General features: G+C 52.1%; 1 protein-coding gene across 1 annotated transcript; it reads left to right on the top strand.

Annotated features, from left to right (window-relative positions):
- Positions 1-6,288: 6,288 nt before the first annotated feature.
- On the top strand, positions 6,289-17,022 carry DHDH (dihydrodiol dehydrogenase). Its single transcript, XM_070401495.1, has 7 exons — positions 6,289-6,433; positions 6,851-6,962; positions 8,105-8,268; positions 11,583-11,835; positions 15,275-15,399; positions 16,357-16,510; positions 16,757-17,022. The coding sequence occupies exons 1-7, from the start codon at positions 6,344-6,346 to the stop codon at positions 16,864-16,866; spliced, it is 1,008 nt and encodes a 335-aa protein (XP_070257596.1). The 5' UTR covers positions 6,289-6,343; the 3' UTR covers positions 16,867-17,022.
- Positions 17,023-20,219: the final 3,197 nt, after the last annotated feature.

Raw genomic sequence — 20,219 nt, 5'->3', positions numbered from 1 at the left:
CCATGTTTCTCTCCCTCTCCCTCTCCCTCTCTAGAATCCATGAAAACCCTATCCTCATAGCCTCAGCTGGGGAGATTATAAGAGAACACCTACCAAAACACCATGGTTTCTTTATTTTTAATTTTTTTCAATATATTTTATTGATTTCAGAGAGGAAGGGAGAGGGAAAGAGAGAGAGAAACATCAGTGATGAGAAAGAACCATTGATCGGCTGCCTCCCCGCTCCCCACTGGGGGTCAAGCCCACAACCCTAGGCCTGTGCCCTTGACCGGAATCGAACCCGGGACTTTTCAGTCCACAGGCCGATGCTCTATCCACTGAGCCAAACCAGTGAGGGCGAACGTGGGTGTCTTTGCTGGGGACATCAGAAGGCCGACCACGTAGGGTGCCTGTTCCCCGACCAGAGGGGGCAGGGAGTGGGCTCAGGTTCATCGCTGGGCCCCCAGCATCGCCCAGCACAGGGCCTGGTCAGGAGTAAGCCTGTCAACGGAGTGAATGAGTCACATCCATAATGGACGCCACAGCCAGAAGCTCACGGTGCCCCCTTTGCTCCTGCTGCTCTGCTGGAAACCCCCCAGGGCCCCCTCCCAGCCCGTGGTGGCTTCCCCCCTGCCTGCTTCCCCAGCCCCGGCTCCTATCTCCCTCCCTCAGCCCTGCCTCCTTTCTTCTGCCACCCGGACTTTTTCCACACCTACAGCATCCCTGGGTCTTTCCCACCTCTGAGCCCTCGCTCATGCTGTTCCCTTTGTCGGTGTTCCCCACACCATCACCTCCACCGGACTGACCGCTAGCGGCATGAGGACACAGCATCTGTCTGGTCTCCGCGGTGTCCCTGGTAAATATTTGTGTTGCATTTGGCTCTTTCTGGAATTCCTGGCTGTGCGCTGTCTGGGGCAGGGCCTTCACCTCTCACCGTGATTTCAACCCCCACCCCCACCCCCACCCCCAGGCCTCTAGATGGCATTGCCAGCAGGTCCTGGAATGTGCTGGCTCACACGAATAGGTGTCCAAGCTCAGACGGGGTACCTTCTAACATTATCCCTTTGCTTGTTTCAAAAAGAGAGCAAGGGGGCTCGGAAGCAGGCCTGTTTCTCGGACTCAGGCCCACAGAGCGGCCGGCTCAGGCCAGCCAGCAGTCCCGGCCGGTGGCGTTGGCGGACCCTTCGCCTCTAAGTCCTGCTTCGGGCCTGTGCCCTCTGTTAACCCCCTGCCTCTCACCCTGGGTCCCAGACACGCTGTCCCGGGCGTAATCCTGTGGTCTGCCTCCCAGGGAGCGAAGGTGCCTGGCCCTGCTGAGCAAGGCATTCTGGTCTCAGGTCCGTGATTTCCGTACTTAATTATGGAGTAAACCAGACACGGCGGACACGGTTCAGGACACGGTTCAGTGCGTGGGCTCTGGGGCCTGGTGGCTGGGTTTCCACCGGATCTTCCCCTTTGTTTAATGTGTGACATTGGGCAAGACTCTGAAAAAAATATTTTTTTTTATTGATTTGGGAGAGGAAGAAAGAGAAACATCAATGATGAGAGAGAATCATTGATCGGCTGCCTCCTGCACGTTGGACCGAGCCTGCAACCCCAGGCATGTGCCCTTGACGGGAATCGACCCTGGGACCCTTCGGTCTGCAGGCTGACACTCTATCCACTGAGCTAAACCAGCCAGGTCTGGGCATGACTCTCGACCAGTCTGTGCCTCAGTTTCTTCATCTGTGAAATGAGGCTAATAACATGACAGAGGGGGACTGAGAAGATGATCTGAGCTCACGTTCAGGAAGCCTTCAGAACAGAGGCAGGCTTCGGTGAGCCTGTATGAGAGCTTGTGGACCAGATCCACAGACAGGAAAACACACGGACAAGCGCAGAGAAGGTACAAGCACTCTTGGACACATTGCCTAGGTTTTCCAAGCCTCCTGATTGCTTTTCTTTTATATATTTCAGAGAGGATGGGAGAGGGAGAGAGAGAGAGAGAGAAAAACGTCAATGAGGGAGAATCATTGATCGGCTGCCTCCTGCACGCCCCACACTGGGGAGCAAGTCTGCAACCTCGGCGTGTGCCCTGACTGGGAATAGAACCGTGACCTCCTGGTTTGTAGGCTGATGCTCAACCACTGAGTCACACAGGCCGGGCTGCTTTTCTTTCTTTCTTTCTTTTCTTTTTCTTTCTTTTTTTAAAATATATTTTATTGATTTTTTACAGAGAGGAAGGGAGAGATATAGAGAGTTAGAAACATTGATGAGAGAGAAACATCGATCAGCTGCCTCCTGCACACCCCCTACTGAGTATGTGCCTGCAACCAAGGTACATGCCCTTGGCCGGAATCGAACCTGGGACCCCTCAGTCCGCAGGCCAATGCTCTACCCACTGAGCCAATCTGATTAGGGCTTTTCTTTTTCTTTTTTAAGTGATTTGAGACAGAGAGAGAGAGAGAGAGAGAGAGAGAAACATCGATGTGAGAGAAACATTGGTTGCTTGCTTCCTCGAGGTGCCCTGACCTGACTGGGAATCTAACCGGTCACCTCTTGCTGTGCACAGCAATGCTCCAACCCACTGAGCCACACCGGCCAGGCACGTCACGTGCGTTTTACCCTCGAGATCTGAGATCCCATGTAAACAGTGTGGAGTTAGCGCATTCATTTTCCTCGCTCCGTGGCATCCGGTGGTTAGAATTTGCCACCGTTGTTTTTTTACCGATGGCTGTTCCCAATTTTGATGACCACTCCCGACGCTGCAACCATGTCCTTGCACGTGTCTTCTCGGGCGCAGCTCTGAGGCTACAGATCTTCTGCCCGGGATGGAAATCGCTGGGCCAGGCCATGCCCTCATTTTAACCCTCACCTGAGGGTATTTTCCCATTGACTTTTAGGGAGAATGGAAGAGAGAGGGAAAACAGATATATATCGATGTGAGAGAAACACAGCGATCGGTTGCCTCCTGCATGAGCCCTGACTGGGGCCCGGGCCAGGGAGGAGCCTGCGACTTAGGTACATGCCCTTGAGCAGAATTGAACCTGGGACCCTTCGGTCCGCAGGCCGACGCTCTATCCAGTGAGCCAAACTGGCTAGGGCCATACCCTCATTTTACGCTTTACCAGATATTGCAAAATGACTTCTCTGGGTACACAAACTCACTGCCAGCAATTTAATTTTTTTAATTGTTGTTGTTTTGTTACTCTTCGCCCGAGGATATTTTCCCATTGATATTTAGAGAGAGGGAGAGACGGAGAGAAACATTGATGTGAGAGAAACACATCGATTGGTTGCCTCCTGCAGGTGCCCGGACCAGGGCCCGGGCCGGGGAGGAGCCTGCCACTCAGATACCCGCCCTTGACCGGAACCGAACCCGGGACCCTTTGGTCTGCAGGCCGACGCTCTATCCACTGAGCCAAATCGGGCCTGCCAGCAATTTTAAATTGTAAGTTTTTATTTGAAATCGTTTTTAAGAAGTTGCAAAAGAATAGAACAGAGTGTTCCTTTGAACCCGGCACCAGCTTCCCCCAGTGACATCTGAGGTAACTATAGTCCGTCCTGAAGGCCGGGAATTGGTATTCCTGTTATGTAACCCATTTCAGGCCTGACTCATGTCTTCAGCACTCAGAGCTCTAGGGAATGTTATCGAATGTGAGGGTTTGAGCGTCCAGCACCACAGTCCGTATACAGAGCTGTTCCTTCTCACAAAGACACTCCCGTGGTACCCCTAAATCATCGCCCCTCACCCAAACCCTACCCAGCGGTGGCTTGTCTGTTCTCCATCGCTAACTTTGTCACCTGGAGAACGTTATATCAATGGGAATCGTACACCGTGCAACCCTTTGAAATTGGCTTTTGTCGCTCTACCTAATGCCCTTGAGATCCATTCAAGTTGTCGCTTGTATCAATTGTTCATTCCTTCTCCTTGCTGAGCGGTATTTCCTTATATCGGTGTACCAGTTTCCTTATCCAGTGGCTGATAAGGGACACGGCTCATTTCAGATTTGAGCTATTACAGATAAAGCTGCTATGGGAACATGGTTCACAGATTTTTGTGTGAAGAATAAATACCCAGGGGCATCCATTTTTTTAAAATTCTTTTTTTTTTTTCTTTCACCCGGCTGCTGTGGCCCAGCAGTTGAATATCGATTCAGAAATCAAGAGATTACTGCTCTGATTCCTGGTCAGGACACATGCCCGGGTTGCAGGCTCGATCCCCAGTTAGGGGCGTGCAGGAGGCAGCCCATCGATGATGTTCCTGTCTCATCGATGTTGCTATCTCTCTATCCCTCTCCCTTCCTCTCTCTCTAAAAATCAATTAAAACTATTTAAAATTCTTTTTTCCTCCCCCCCACGCCCCAGTAGTGGTATTGTGTACTCCGTGCAATCCATTCATATTTTTATTCAGCAGTTTGTGTGAGCTTGGAACCTGTGAGTCCCTACGGGAAACTCAGGTCTTAATGAAATGTCTACAAGGGAAGGGAAAGGGATTAATTCGCTGTGGGAGAAGTTGGCCAGCTCTTTGCCAGTTGACTTAGAGAATAATCATTTGTTATATTTTACCTACTAAACCCCAGAGCTGTTAATCCTCTTAGCTCTCTATTGTGACCTCTGTTTTTCAAAATAGAAAAGTGAGACTCAGGCCCAGCTGTGGTGGCTCAGTGGCCTGAGCGTCATCCCATGGAGGTCCGGGGTTCCATTCCCAGTCAGGGCACATGCCCGGGTTGTGGGCTCGAACACCAGTAGGGGGCGTGCAAAAGGCAGCCGATAAATGATTCTCTCTCATCATTGATGTTTCTATCTCTCTTTCCCTCTCCCTCCTTCTCTGAAATCAATTTTTAAAAAAATTTTTTTTTTTTTAAAGACAAGTGAGACTCAGAGAGGGAAACCGCTCTGCAAAGCAATAGAGCCAGGAAGTGGCGAGGAGGGTTTGGGAACATGCTGGCCTGGATCCGGGGCTCAGACGCTCTGCAGCCCGGCTTCTCAAACCATGGTCTTTGGAGGCAGCCAGTTTGCAGGTCTCATATCTTGGCTGTGAGACCTCGAATAGAATGACCGACGTGCTCTGAGTCTGCTTCCCTCTGTAAACGGGGGGCAATAGAAGCTGGTGCGCAGGTCCCTGGTGAGAAATTAGGGAAAGTAAAGCTTGGACCAGGGGCCCTGGGTACAGCAGGTGTTCTATGAATATTAGCAATTATTACTACCTTTGCTACTACTATCCTCTGTGTGTGTGTTTTCTTAAAATATATATATTTTATTGATTTCAGAGAGGAAGGGAGAGGGAGAGAGAAAGAGAGAAACATCAATGATGAGAGAGAATCATTGATCAGCTACTTCTTGCACGCCCCACACTGGGGATTAAGCCCGCAATCCAGGCATGTGCCTTTGGCCGGAATCCAATCTGGGACCCTTCAGTCCGCAGGCTGACGCTCTATCCACTAAGCCAAACCAACTAGGGCAGTGTGTGTGTTTTAAAGCATGTTTTTTTTCATTTCATTTTATTTATATATTCATTTATTTATATATCTTCACTTGAGGATATTTTTCCATTGATTTTTTAAGTATATTTATTGATTGATTTCAGAGAGGAAGGGAGGAGAGAGAGAAACATCAATGATGAGAGAGAATCATGGATCGGCTGCTTCTTGCCCGTCCCCTCCTGGGGATCAAGCCCGCAACCCAGGCATGTGCCCTTGGCGGGAATCGAACCTGGGACCCTTCAGTCCGCAGGCTGACACTCTATCCACTGAGGCAAGCCCGCTAGGGCACCATTGATTTTTTAGAGAGAGTGGAAGGGAGGGGGAGAGAGAGAAAAAAATCGATGTGAGAGAGAGAGACATGGATTGGTTGCCTCCCGCACGCGCCTGACCCACCGGGGCCAGGAGCCTGCAACCGAGGTTCCTGCCCTTGACCCGAATGGAACCCAGGACCGTTCCGTCTGCGGGCTGAGGTCCTATCCACTGAGCCACACGGGCTAGAGCTATCCTCTGCGGACAATGCCTAAGGGTGCGCGACTTTCTCAGCAAAAGATTGGGGGGCGCGGGGGGGAGTAGGAAAGGAAACAGGCCCCAAGGATCAGAATTGACCAGAGAAGAAAGCCCCCGCACTTGTCCTGCGCTTAAAGGTCCAGAGGCGGCCGCCAGGTGTTCCTGGCCCCTCCCCCAAGGCGGAGCCAACGGCACGCTCTTCCAATGGGGACGCTAGGATTAAAAGCCCTCTTGGCATTGGGCGGGGCGCGCAGGCCGGATGGCCAATGAGAAGCGGCGTAGGAGCGATGGGGTCGGAGAGAGGGGGCCACGCCCCCGGTAGTCGGGACGTCGGGGCCTCTTTAATTCCGACCAAGGGAAAGTCGCGGGTGTGGGGACCGGGGCTTCCGGCGATGGCGCTGCGCTGGGGCATCGTGTCCGCCGGCTTGATCTGCAGCGATTTCACGACGGTGCTGCGGGCGCTGCCTCGCTCCGAGCACCAGGTGCGCCCCCCACACCCCGGGGTCCTGGAGCCGGGCGGGCGGGGGCCGGGACTCCCGGGTCCGAGGGACTTGGGGTTCGGACTGCCGAGTCCTCCAGGCAGGAAAGCAACGGACTCCGTCCTCTCTCCTTTCTCCACTCCCGTCTTCCAAACGCGAGCTCCGTGCGGCGTGGGAGGGTCCTCGTCGGAGCTGCTGCGAAGAGAAGGCGTGGAGCGAGCAGGGGGCGCTTGACCATCGCGTGCCCCGATCGCTCTCCCAGGACCCCAGTGTCCAGCCTCCAGTCACCTCCCCCCGCGCCCCAGGACCAAATTCCTCCTCCCCCTTCTTGGGGTGTGACTCCTGCTTCTCTCCACGCCCACCCCCCCGGATCTCCTCCGTCACCTCCCTCCCAGCACGAGTCTCCCACGTGTGTCTCAGGTGGTGGCCGTAGCGGCGCGCGACCTGAGCCGCGCGAAGGAGTTTGCACGGAAACATGACATCCCCAAGGCCTACGGGTCCTACGAGGAGCTGGCCAAGGACCCGGACGTGGGTGAGTGACCTGCGCCGGGGGCTGGGGGGAGGGGGTGAGAAGAGGGGTGCTGCCCCCAGGTGCTCCGCGGCAGGTGCAAGGTCCGCGGGATGGGCCCGGCCTTTGGACTTGGGGAGGGACCTCGGCTGGGAGATGGGCCATAGGCAGGGCTTTGGTCTGGGGTTTCCTCCTCTGCTTGCTCTTCTGCGTTTCCTCATTTTTTATTATTTTTAATATATCTTTTTATTAATTTCAGAGAGGAAGGGAGAGGAAGAGGTAGAAACATCAGTGATGAGAGAGAATCATGGATCGGCTGCCTCCCGCACGCCCCCTACTGGGGATCGAGCCCACAACCTGGGCATGTGCCCTTGACCGGAATTGAACCGTGACTCCTGGTTCATACGTGGACCCTCAACCACTGAGCCACACCGGCTGGGCTCAGTTTCCTTATTTTTAAAAAGGGCAAAATGGCCCGGCCGGCGTGGCTCAATGGTTGAGCGTCTACCTATGCACCAGGAGGTCAGGGTTCAGGACACAGGCCCAGGTTGCAGGCTCGATCCCCAGCAGGGGGCGTGCAGGAGGCAGCCGATCCATGATTCTCTCTCATCATTGATGTTTCTCTCTCTCTGTCCCTTCTCTAAAATCAATAAAATATATTAGCCCTGACCGGTTTGGCTCAGTGGATAGAGTGTCGGCCTGCAGACTCAAAGGTCCCAGGTTCGATTCCGGTCAAGGGCATGTACCTTGGTTGCGGGCACATCCCCAGTAGGGGGTGTGCAGGAGGCAGCTGATCGATGTTTCTCTCTCACCGATCTTTCTAACTCTCTATCCTTCTCCCTTTCTCTCTGTAAAAAATCAATAAAATATATTTTTTAAAAATAAAAATAAATTTAAAAACAACAACAACTAAAACGGGCAAAATAATAGTATCTCCCGGTTGGTGTTGTGAGGATTCAGTGATTTCGTGTCATTGCAGAGGCGACAAGGATCTGAGAGGAGGGTGATGGTAGCTCCTTCCTCTGGGAGACTGGGGTTTGACCAAGGCGGTAGGGCTTGGTCCCAGGTTGGGGGGTGGGGGGTACCCCGATTCTTTGGATGCTGGAGGCGAGCCCTGGGGACTTGGCAGGGCTTCTGACCTCTTGACCCCCTTCCTCTCACCCTAGAGGTGGCCTACGTGGGCACCCAGCACCCGCAGCACAAGGCCGCCGTGCTGCTGTGCCTGGCGGCGGGCAAGGCCGTCCTGTGCGAGAAGCCCATGGGCGTGAACGCCGCGGAAGTGCGAGAGATGGTGGCGGAGGCCCGATCCCGAGGCCTCTTCCTTATGGAGGTGAGAATGGAGCGGCTCTTTCAACATCCCAGACAGCTCCCTGCCTTCACTAACCATGGTCGCCCGTGGACATTTTTGGAGGGACACAAGGGAGGGGTTGACCACGAGTTAAGATGACCACAGCATGGCCCGGCCCTTGTGGCTCAGTGGTTGCGTGTAGACCTAACACCCAGGAGGTCACGGTTCGATTCCTGGTCAGGGCTCATGCCCAGATTGCAGGCTCCATCCCATGTGGGGGGCGTGCAGGAGGCAGCCGATCAATGATCCCCTCTCATCATTGATGTTTCTATCTCTCTATCCCACTGTTCCCTTCCGCTCTGAAATCAATAAAAGTACATTTCAGGCAACACCGTTCAAGGGCGGGAGACATGGCTTGGGGCCCCTAGCGACCAGGGCTGCCTGAAGGACCCTTTGTCAGACGCTCTGATGCCAGCAGTGAGGGCGGCACAGGGTGGCCGTGGGCTCCCTTTGGGTGGGTTTCCGGGGATGGAGGTGGCAGGACCAAGGAACTCCGACAGCCCTCAGCCACAGGCATTCTTTGTGTTTGGCCTTATCGGGCTCGGATGTACGCAGGGGACTCGGACATATTGCAGATTGCTAGTAATTCTAGTGTCTGAGCAGGGCCTGAGCAGGATGGCCACCTCGTGGTCCCTAGAAGCTATTTTAGTGTTAAGGAATATTATGGTGTGTGTTTTTTTAATTTATTATGTTTTAAAATATATTTTTATTGATTTCAGAGAGGAAGGGAGAGGGCGAGGGAGAGAGAAACATCAACAATGAGAGAGAATCCTTGATCAGTTGCCTCCTGCACGCCCCGCACTGGGGATCGAGCGGCCACCCGGGCATGTGCCCTGATCGGGAATCGAACTGTGACCTCCTGGTTCATAGGTTGACGCTCCACCACTGAGCCACAGCGGCCAGGCTATTATGGCTTTCGTACCTTGTAGGTTCTGACAGTAGTAGCAACAGCTGCCTCTTACTTCCCCACACCCTACGGAGCTGTCATATGCCTACTCCTGCAGAGCCTCCCTGTCCGTAACGTTCCGTATGCCCGAGAAGTGGTCAGGATTTATCAGGGTGACTCAGGGCCTCTGGTTTGCAATGTGCCTGCCAGCGCCAACATTCTGTGGGTTTATTGCTTCCTTGTTTTTTTTATTGGCCCCTAATGTGTGCCACATCCAACCCGAGGACCTGGGAACTCATAATGTCTAAGACGCAGGTTCAGTTTTCAAGGAATTCAAGGTCTGCTGTGGTCCCGGAAATGGGCAAGCCCAGTGCTCAGCTGCATGGACTTTTGTGGACCCAGTACTGGGCGGGCAGTCGACAGAGAGCCCGGTCTGGGGGTTGGTCAAGGAGCTTTTCCTACAGGGAGGGACTGCCCTGAGCCTTAAAGGGAAAGTCGGTTGCACAGGTACAGCGGCCAGATGGGGGAAGCGGAAGCAAGATTTAAAGAAAACCAGCGTGGGCAGATTTCAAGTATTTAGTATGAACTTGATCCCGGATTAGTCAGGATTCCTGGCGTTCGAGTCAGAGGATTCTGGACTCCAGTTTCCCAGTTCCTGGCTCTGTGACCTTGGGCAAGAAATATGACTCAGCGGAGCTTCAGTTTTCTCACGCGTGGAATGGGCATGAGGACAGCTGCCTGGCAGGGACGTGGGGAGGATTCATGATGTAAAAGCTGTGCACAGTGTCTTGTCCAGAACACACACAGCCGGCAAATGGGAGCTGGTATCCGTCGATGGGGAACCCAAGGGAGGGGGGCTGGGTAGGGGGGAGGCTGGATCAGCTCCGGGAGAAGCGAAGACCCCTCTGGGGCCACGTGGGACACGGACTGCAGGGGAGAGGCGGGGAGTAAGGTTCGCTAGAGCTGCCATAACCAAGGCCAGACTGGGTGGCTTAAACAACAGAGATACTATAGCCTCTCACACATCTGGAGGCTGGAAGTCTGAGATAAAGGTGTCAGCAGGGCTGGTTTCTCCTCAGGCCTCTCTCCTTAGCTTGTAGATGGCCATCTTCTCCCTTTGTCTGCACACGGTCTTGCCTCCGTGCATGTGTGTGTCCTCATCTCTCTTTTTTTTAAAAATATAGTTTTATTCCTTTCAGAGAGGAAGGGAAAGGGAGAGAGAGAGATAGAAACATCAATGAGAGAGAATCATTGATCGGCTGCCTCCTGCATGCCCCCTACTGGGGATCGAGCCCACAACCAGGGCATGTGCCCTTGACCGGAATCGAACCCTTCAGTCTGCAGGCCAGTGCTCTATCCACTGACCCACGCCGGCGAGGGCATCATCTCTTCTTATAAGGACACTAGTCCTACTGGATCCGGGCCCACCCTCAAGACCTCATTGTAACTTAATTGGCTCTTTATAATTACCTCTTTAAAAACCCTATCACTGAATACACTTATATTGGGAGGCACTGGGGGGTTAGGACCGCCACATGAATTTGGTGGGGACAGAATTCAGGCCATAACATTGGGAGACTGGGGTAATGATACAGATAAGAAAGGACAAGGCTGGCCCTAACCAGTTTGGCTCAGTGGATAGAGCATCGGCCTGCGGACTGAAAGGTCCCAGGTTCGATTCCGGTCAGGGGCATGTACCTTGGTTGCGGGCACATCCCCAGTAGGGGGTGTGCAGGAGGCAGCTGATGGATGTTTCTCTCTCATCGATGTTTCTAACTCTCTATCCCTCTCCCTTCCTCTCTGTAAAAAATCAGTAAAATATATTTTTAAAGAAAAGAAAGAAAGAAAGAAAGGACAAGGCTGGAGTTGGGGACCTGGGTGTCAAGAGCAGGGGAGAGGGCAGAGAGCCGGGCAGGACACAACTTGGGGACTGATGGATGGGCTGTGGAAGGAAGGGGGTGGGTCTAGTTTGGAGACTGGGTAACAGTGGGTACCCCTTCAAGATTGAACCCATGGGGGGAAAAGGAGACATAGGTAATACTTTAAACGATAAAGAATTTAAATAATAACTGCCGAACCGGTTTGGCTCAGTGGATGGAGCGTCGGCCTGCGGACTCAGGGGTCCCGGGTTCGATTCCGGGCAAGGGCATGTACCTTGGTTGCGGGCGCATCCCCACTGAGGGGCGTGCAGGAGGCAGCTGATCGATGTTTCTCTCTCATCGATGTTTCTGACTCTCTATCCCTCTCCCTTCTTCTCTGTGGAAGATCAATGAAATATATTTAAAAAAAAAAAAGAATTTAAATAATAATAATAAAGAAGATTGAACCCCAGGAGGGACAACTGGTTGGTTAACTCCTGACCCCTCTCTTCCCCTTTCCCATCCTGCTGTCTCCCCTCTGTGGGCCTCAGGCCATCTGGACCCGCTTCTTTCCTGCTGTAGAGGCTCTGCGGGCTGCTCTGGCCCAGGGAACTCTGGGGGACCTTCGAGTGGCTCGGGCAGAATTTGGGAAAGACCTCACTCACGTACCGCGGGCCGTAGACTGGGCCCAGGCTGGCGGCGGCCTGCTGGACATTGGTATCTACTGCATCCAGTTCATCTCCATGGTCTTTGGTGGGCAGAAGCCAGAGAAGATTTCAGCCATGGGAAGGCGCCATGAAACAGGTATGGTCTGTTCTGGGCGGTGTGGTGGTGATCAGAGTGACCCTCTCTTACTGGGTGCACTGAGTGTTCTAGCCCATGAACACCAGGCGAGACTGCTGAAGAAATTTCCTGCAAGAAGTTAAAGAGGATCAAGTATGGTCAGGGGCTCTGTATTAGGATTTTGCTGTGTGATCTTAGTCAAGGAACTCCATCTCTCTGAGTCTTAATTAGTTACTTACTGAACTGCGTCCAGCTCGGCCAGTGGTGAACCTGAGGAGGGCGGTGGGGGGGGCGGGGGGGAGCGGGCGGTGAAGGATTAAAGAAAACAGACAAGAGAATATAGCTGGGGCCAGGTGGATCATTGCGCCTGGATGAGGAAACAGAGACACAGCCTGTAAGCCGAGTCTTCATTTTATAGTCAGAGCAAAACAAGGGAGTGGTCAAGATGTTTACAATGTTCTTGAGTTTCAAATCTACTTAATTACATGCACCTGAGAACTCTATCAAGCTTTGTTTTGGCAGCACCTGCTGCACCTCCCACAGCCCTCAGCCCTCAGCAACCTAGGACCACAGGGTCGGACCCTAAGGTCAAGCTTACAACCATAGCCTTTGGCTATAATTGTGCTGGGAGGGCTTCGCCCTCCAAGCTGGGACTTGTATGTGGCTTTGCCACAAGAGGACCGTGCCCTCTCATCAGTCTGAGGCTTGAACCTGTCCAAACGCTGTAGCCGCTCTCCACAACTTACTGGTAAAATTTCAATAATAGGGTTGTTATAAAAAGTTAATGAAGTAACTGTTGAGGCAAATTAAGCAGTACATAAATACAAAGGATTATTATTATTATTTATTAAATATATTTATTGGTTTCAGAGAGGAAGGGAGAAGGAGAGAGAGATAGAAACATCAATGATGTGAGAGAATCATTGATCGGCTGCCTCCTGCACGCACCCCACTAGAGATTGAGCCCGCAACCCAGGCATGTGCCCTTGGCCGGAATCGAACCTGGGACCCTTCAGTACGCAGGCTGACGCTCTATCCACTGAGCCAAGCCCGCTAGGGCGGATTATTATTTTTGAAGTTGTCTCAGTTAGCCTCTGCTGCATAACAAACTACCCCAAAGTGTAGTGACCTCAGATAACAATCATTTATTCACTTGTGATTCTGTGGGTTGGCCATTTGGGCTGGGCTCAGCTGGAGTGGTTCTTCTGCTGGTCTTACTCACGCAGCAGCCATCAGCCAGCTGTGCCACTGGAGCTGGATGGTCTAGCCAGTGGTCGGCAAACCGCGGCTCGAGAGCCACATGCGGCTCTTTGGCCCCTTGAGTGTGGCTCTTCCACAAAATACCATGTGCGGGCGCACACGCACAGTGTGATTGAAACTTTGTGGCCCATGCACAGAAGTCGGTATTTTGTGGAAGAGCCACACTCAATGGGCCAAAGAGCCGCCTGTGGCTCTCGAGCTGCGGTTTGCTGAGCCGCAGTTTGCCGACCACTAGGCTAGGAGGTCAGTGGTTCTCAACCTTGGCTGCACATTAGAATCACCTGGGAATCTTTTTAAAATCCTGATTTCTGGGCCTCATCCTCCGGAAATTCTGTTTCTTTGTGATGGGGTGGGGCCACAACATTAGTAACAAAGAAACAGAATTTCCGGAGGATGAGGCCCAGGAACCAGGATTTTAAAAAGATTCCCAGGTGATTCTAATGTGCAGCCAAGGTTGAGAACCATTGGTCTAGGTGGCCTCGCCAGCTGGCCAGCTCAGGTGCATTCACATCTCAGAGTTCTGGCTGCAGCAAAAGGAGGCCAGGCCCCAATGTGTTTGCTAACTGTTCCCTGGCCATCTTTGCAAACAGTAACCACAGAAGGCAACAAATAACCAGGAAACAACACCTGGGGTGAAGACCACATTTTTTGTTGTTGTTGTTAATCCTCGCCCAAGGATATTTGTCCATTGATTTTTAGAGAGAGTGGAAGGGAGGGGGAGAGACCGAGAGAGAGAAAGAGACATCAATGTGAGAGCGACACATCGATTAGTTGCCTCCCAGGGCCAGGGATCGAGCCTGCAACCAAGGTTGACTGGGATCAAGCCTTCAGTCTGTGGGCCAACTCTCTATCCACTGAGCCAAACCGGCTAGGACTGGAGGTCACATTTTAGAAAGCTGCCTGAGTCTACTATCTGGCCAATTTCTAGGCTAAATAGTAGCTCTAACAGATCCCATTTATTAAGTGCTTCCTCTGCAACAAGGTTTTATTATAGGTACTAGGGGCCCCGGTGCATGAAATTCGTGCAGGGTAGGGTCCCTAGGCTGGGCCGGTGATCAGGCCGATTAGGGCCTTCCAGCTGCCAGCCAGGGCCTTCCTTCCTTCTGTGCCGCCCCCTGGTGGTCAGCACACATCATAGCAAGCGGTCGAACTCCCAGTGGGTCGAACTCCCGAGGGGACAATTTGCATATTAGCCTTTTATTATATAGGATGATCTCCCTGAGGTAAATATATTACAGTTGTCCCCATTTTACAGATGAGCAAACTGAGGTTCAGGGACAGGAAGTGACTTGTCTAGAATCTGGGCCTGTCCGAGACCAAAGAGAACTGGCTCAGTAGGTTCTTCCAGCCATTGCATGTCCGATGGGTCCCAGAACCAGGCTGGTACTTTACTGTGTTTAATTTTTTTGAAGCATTTGCCCTGACTGGGAATGGGACCTGCTACCTCTCAGTGAATGGGACAGCACTCAACCAACTGAGCCATACTGGCTGGGGCTGTTTAACTTTTAACTAATGCTCACCTCTCTCTTATTCTGACCTAAATAGACTAAGTGCTTTCTGCATTTTACATCCTTTAATGTAATGCTTATAGCAGCTCTGTGAAGCCAGTTCCATTACCCTCACACGCCTCTACAACAAGTATGTATGAGGAAGAAACTGAAGTTCAGAGAGGCAAAGTCTCTTTAATTTTTTTTTTGTTTTAGCATTTATTTGTTTATGTGTTTTGGTAACAGCTTACTGAAAGAATTCACATACCATACAATTTATTCATTTAAAGTGTGTCATTCCAGCCCAGCTGGGGTGGCTCAGTGGTTGAGCATCAGCCTGTGGAGCAGAAGGTCATGGTTCCATTCCTGGTCAAGGCACATGCCCAGATTGCATTCTATCTCTCTCTCCCTCTCCCTTCCTCTTTGAAATATATATATATATAAAAGTGTATCATTCCACGGCTTTAGTGTATTCACCAAGTTATGCACTTATCACTAGAATCAATTTTAGAATATTTTTATTACTAAAATGCAAAACAGTAAATAGCCCAATTCTCCCACACCGCTGAGCCCTAAGCAACCACTAATCTACGTTCTGGCTCTATGGGTTTGCCAAATATTGGACATTTCACACAAATGGAGTCCTACCGCATGTGGCCTTTTGGGTGCGGCTCCATTCCCTCACCATGACTGTTTTCGGGGTTCCTCCCCAGGTGTGGACGACACTGTGACTGTGCTGCTGCAGTACCCAGGGGGCGTCCACGGCAGCTTCACCTGCAGCATCACCGCCCAGCTCTCCAACACGGCCTACGTGAGCGGGACCAAGGGCATGGCCCAGGTGAGGCGCTGCCAGCCGAGCTGGGATGGGGCCCTTAGCACAGGACTGGGCCATCTGAGCTGTTGGAGCTGGAAATGGGCTGAACCAGTCTTTTCTCACGTTGCTAAGAAACCCACCCTCCACCAGCAGGCCGCGTGATGGGGTCTGGACCTCCGGGCTCCTTCCTGAGGTGAACCTGTGGGCCTGTTAAAAACCCTCAACCCTCCGTCCTGATAAGAAACCAGTTCTTATCAGCCCTGCCTAGAGGGCAGTGGTGACCTTTGGAACTGCTCCCAGGACAGGATCCGGGGGTTACCCCAGAGCGGCTTCCTTCCGTGCGCTGCCTCTGGCCAAGTTGCTGGAAAGAAATCCTATTCTTAGCGGAAGAATTTGGACCATGCCCCAGCTGCATCTCTGCTTTTCCATTTCGGCCTAGAGTTGGGTCTAGGAATAAGCGAGGCCCCCCAGGGCCCTGACCGGTTTGGCTCAGTGGATGGAGCCTCGGCCTGGGGACTGAAAGGTCCCAGGTTCGATTCCGGTCAAGGGCATGTACCTGGGTTGCGGGCACATCCCCAGTAGGAGGTGTGCAGGAGGCAGCTGATCGATGTTTCTCTCTCATTGATGTTTCTAACTCTCTATCCCTCTCCCTTCCTCTCTGTAAAAAAATCAATTAAAAAAAAAAAAAAAAGCAAAAAAGCTAGGCCCCCAGGGCTCTGGAGCTGCTAATAAAAAGTCTCCTGGTGGATACGAAGGTGCTGAGAGGGAATTGCCCCTGGGGACAGGCACATGCAGGCTTCTAGTGAGATGGGACACACACTCCCAGCAACCAGGTTTGGGGGCTCCAACCTCCCTGAGGGTGGATACTGGGCAGCCAGCCCTTGACCACCAGGTGAGGGAGGGAAGCCCGGAGCATCAGCAGGCAGGAGCCCCAGCCGCCCGGCTGGTGAGGCAGTAAGGCCACCTGTTTTCTCGCCCCAGATCCTAGACCCCTGCTGGTGTCCAACAGAACTGGTGGTAAAGGGGGAGCGCAAGGAGTTCCCGCTGCCCCCAGCCCCAAGCAAGGAGTTCCATTTTACAAACGGAGCGGGCATGACTTATGAGGCCAGGCACGTCCGGGAGTGCCTGCGAAAGGGTAAGGACGTGCAAGGCGGTGGGGTGGAGGGGTGGGGGGTGGGAGGGCACGCCCGGCAAGGGAAGAGGGACCCTCCCCACCCCTCAGTACTCAGGCCGCGGTTTAGAACTACGTCTCCCAGGGGCCCCTGGGACATCTTGTGCCTGAACCATGCATGACGGTGCCTCGTGGGATTCTGGGAGTTGTAGTTCTTTCTGGTCTTGGGGGCGTGAGTAGGAGAGGTTTTCTAACTGCTCTCCCCCGCAGGCCTGAAGGAGAGTCCTGTGGTTCCCCTGGCGGAGAGTGAGCTCCTGGCCGACATCCTGGAGGAGGTGAGGAAGGCTATTGGAGTCACCTTCCCCCAGGACAGACGCTGATGTCAGCCCTCAGTAAACAAAGACATGGTTTCCACGGAGAAGTTGGTGGTGATGGTTTGGTGGGAGCTGGAGCGAGCCCACCATCAAAAGAGTGACTAGAAATGGACACAGACAGCAGCGGGGTGAGGGCCTGAGTGGGGGGGATGGGGGAAATGTGGGGATAAGGACACGTATGTAATAACTTAATAAAGAAATTTAAAGCCCTAACCGGTTTGGCTCAGTGGATAGAGCGTCGAGGTCCCAGGTTCGATTCCAGCCAAGGGCATGTACCTTGGTTGCGGGCACATCCCCAGTAAGGGGTGTGCAGGAGGCAGCTGATCGATGTTTCTAACTCTCTATCCCTCTCCCTTCCTCTCTGTGAAAAATCAATAAAATATATTTTTAAAAATTTTTTTAAAAAGTTAGAAATGCAAAAAAATAAAATAAAATAAATAATAAATGGAAAAGAAAAGAGTGACTAGAGCAGTGGTTCTCAACCTGCGGGTCACAACCCCTTTGGGGGTCGAACGACCCTTTCACAGGGGTCACCTAAGACCATTGGAAGACACATGTATAATTACATATTGTTTTTGTGATTAATCACTATGCTTTAATTATGTTCAATTTGTAACAATGAAATTGGGGGTCACCACAACATGAGGAACTGTATTAAAGGGTCGCGGCATTAGGAAGGTTGAGAACCACTGGACTAGAGAATGGGGGGGGGGCGGGGAGGAGAAGGAGAGGGAGAGAGAGGAGGGGGAGGAAGGCGGGGTCAGGACCACATTTCCCACATCTCCTGGAGCAAATACCTGTTGGTCTGTCTCCTCAGGAAACAGGAGAGGTAGTACTAACCACCTTCCGGTGAGGATTAAAAGGGGTGGAGGATGAACAGCCCATAGCAGACAGTATGTTCTCAACAAATAATATTAGCTGATGGCCCTTCGCCTGGAGGTCAGGCCTTTCCCATATTGGCCTCCAGCAGCCTCAGGCCTCCGTTAAGGCACAGAGAGTCATTTCCATAGGAAAGAAGGGATTTGCCTTCACGAAAACTCGGTGGCTTGTTAGTAAAGCCTGGGTCCCATGCCCTCTGTACGGCAGGGGTGAGGTCATTCCCACCCAAATTACCAGCAGCGAGTGGACTAAAAGTAGATGCTTAGTTGGGCCGTTAGGATGAACTCTGTGCTCTTAGGCAAGATCTAACTTTCCTGGTTTCTATAGCAGTGAGTATGGGTTAGGTTATGCTGCTGTGAGAAACACCCCCCAAATCTCAGCATAACAGGGTTTTTTATTTTCGTTTTTATTTTTCATCCTTATCCAAGGAGTGAGGATATTTTTTCCATTGCGTTTTAGAAGGAATGGAAGGAAGGTGGGGGAGAAACGTTGATGTGAGAGAGACACATCGCTTGGCTGCTTCCCACACGCGCCCCAATGTGTGTGTGGGGGGGGGGGAGGTGGGGGGGGTGGAGATTGCACCTGCAACCTTACGGTGCACAGGTCGACACACTAACCACTGAGCAACGCTGGCCAGGGCATAACAAGTGTTATATTTTGGCTGAGGGTTCTGATCAGTAGAAGTCTGGCACCTGGGCTGGCAGAGCCACTATAATCGAGAGTCCTGCCAGTCACTGTGGCCAAGGAAAGAATGCCCTGAAGGCTCTTTATTTTTAAGATACTAGTTTTTGTTTTTGTTTCTTTAAAATGTTCTTATTGATTTTAGAGACAGAGGAAGGGAGAGGGGGAGAGATAGATAGAGAGAGAATCATTGATGTGAGAGGGAAACGTCAATCAGTTGCCTCCCAAATGCGTCCTGACCTAAGTATGTGCCTTGACCGGGAATCGAACCTGCTACCCTTTGGTGCCTAGGATGATGCTCTAACCAACTGAGCCACACCGGCCAGGGCTTAGTTTCAGTCTTTTATTTTATTTTATTATATTTTTAAATATATTTTATTGATTTTTTACAGAGAGGAAGGGGGAGGGATAGAGAGTTAGAAACATTGATGAGAGAGAAACACTGATCAGCCGCCTACTGCACGCCCCCCACTGGAGATGTGCCCGCAACCCAGGTACATGCCCTTGACCTGAATCGAACCCGGGACCCTTGAGTCCGCAGGCCGATGCTCTATCCACTGAGCCAAACCGGTCAGGGCGAGTTTCAGTCTTTTAATTGTGTGGCAGAGATGGCTGGGTGTCCCCTAAGTAATCACTCACCTGTGCTAGGAAAGCTACATTGGAGACTTGGCTGCACAGCTAAGGATGACATCTCCCTGGCTCCCTCACAGCTAGTTTCTCGCCCTGTGAATAGCTTCTGGCCAAAGAGACGTGTGCCGCGTCTAAGTTATGGCCTTCAAAGGCAAGGAGCGTGGCCTCCCCCTTAACCTCTCCCTTCCTTCGGCTGGAGTGGGGTGGGGTGTTGGGCACTGGCTGGACCACCTTACCCTGTGAGATGGAAGCCCTGTGTTGTGGATGGTGGAGCCAAAAGCTAGAAGGACAGAAGGAAGGCATCACTATGGAGGTCGGCCTGCCCCAAGATCTGCCGGTTGAACTGGCAACTGGAGACCCAGGAAAGCTGATGTTTAGATCAAGTCCAAGTCCGAAGGCCTGAATACCGTATCAGGAGAGCTGGTAATGTAGTTCTTCTTCTTCTTCTTCTTCTTCTTTTTTTATTGATTTCAGAGAGGAGAGAGAGAGATAGAAGCATCAACGATGAGAGAGAATCATTGATCGGCTGCCTCCTGCACTCCACACGCTGGGGATCGAGCCCGCAGCCCAGGCATGTGCCCTGACCGTGACCTCTTGGTTCCTAGGTCGATGCTCAGCCACTGAGCTATGTAGGCCAGGCAAGGTGGCGTAGCTCTCGCCTGAAGGCTGGCAGCTCAAGACCCGGAAAGAACCAATGTTTCTGTTTGAATCTGAAGGAAGAAAGCTGATGTCCTGGCGCTAAGGCGGCCAGGAAGAATTCTTTCTCGCTCAGAGTAGGACCAGCTTTTTGGCTCCATTCAGGCCTTCAACGGATGGGATGAGGTCCACCCACCTTAGGGAGTGCCATCTGCTTTGCTCATCTACCGACTTAAATGTTAATCGGACCCAGAAACACACAGAATAAGGTTCTGGTCACCCTGTGGCCCAGTCAAGTTGGCACATACAATTAAATGAACCATTATAATTCCTGACACTGGAACGTTAGTCACTGCTAATATCACTTGGGATTGCATAGTCTTGGGCTGTTACATGAAAGGGAAATAAACTTCTGTGTTGTGTACGCCCGTTACATTAGCCTTTGCCAAAGCAGTTGAATTGGTATGGCCACCTTATATTTTTCAAAGATGTCTCCTGTCTCCACTCACTTCTCCCAGTAAGAGGTGGAGTCT

Source organism: Myotis yumanensis, unplaced genomic scaffold (assembly GCF_028538775.1).
Source record: "Myotis yumanensis isolate MYYU_CA2020_CCGP unplaced genomic scaffold, mMyoYum1.0.hap1 SCAF_23, whole genome shotgun sequence".
Classification (NCBI taxonomy): domain Eukaryota; kingdom Metazoa; phylum Chordata; class Mammalia; order Chiroptera; family Vespertilionidae; genus Myotis; species Myotis yumanensis.
The sequence above is the reverse complement of the archived record's forward strand: the minus strand, read 5'-3'. Positions and strand labels throughout refer to the sequence as shown.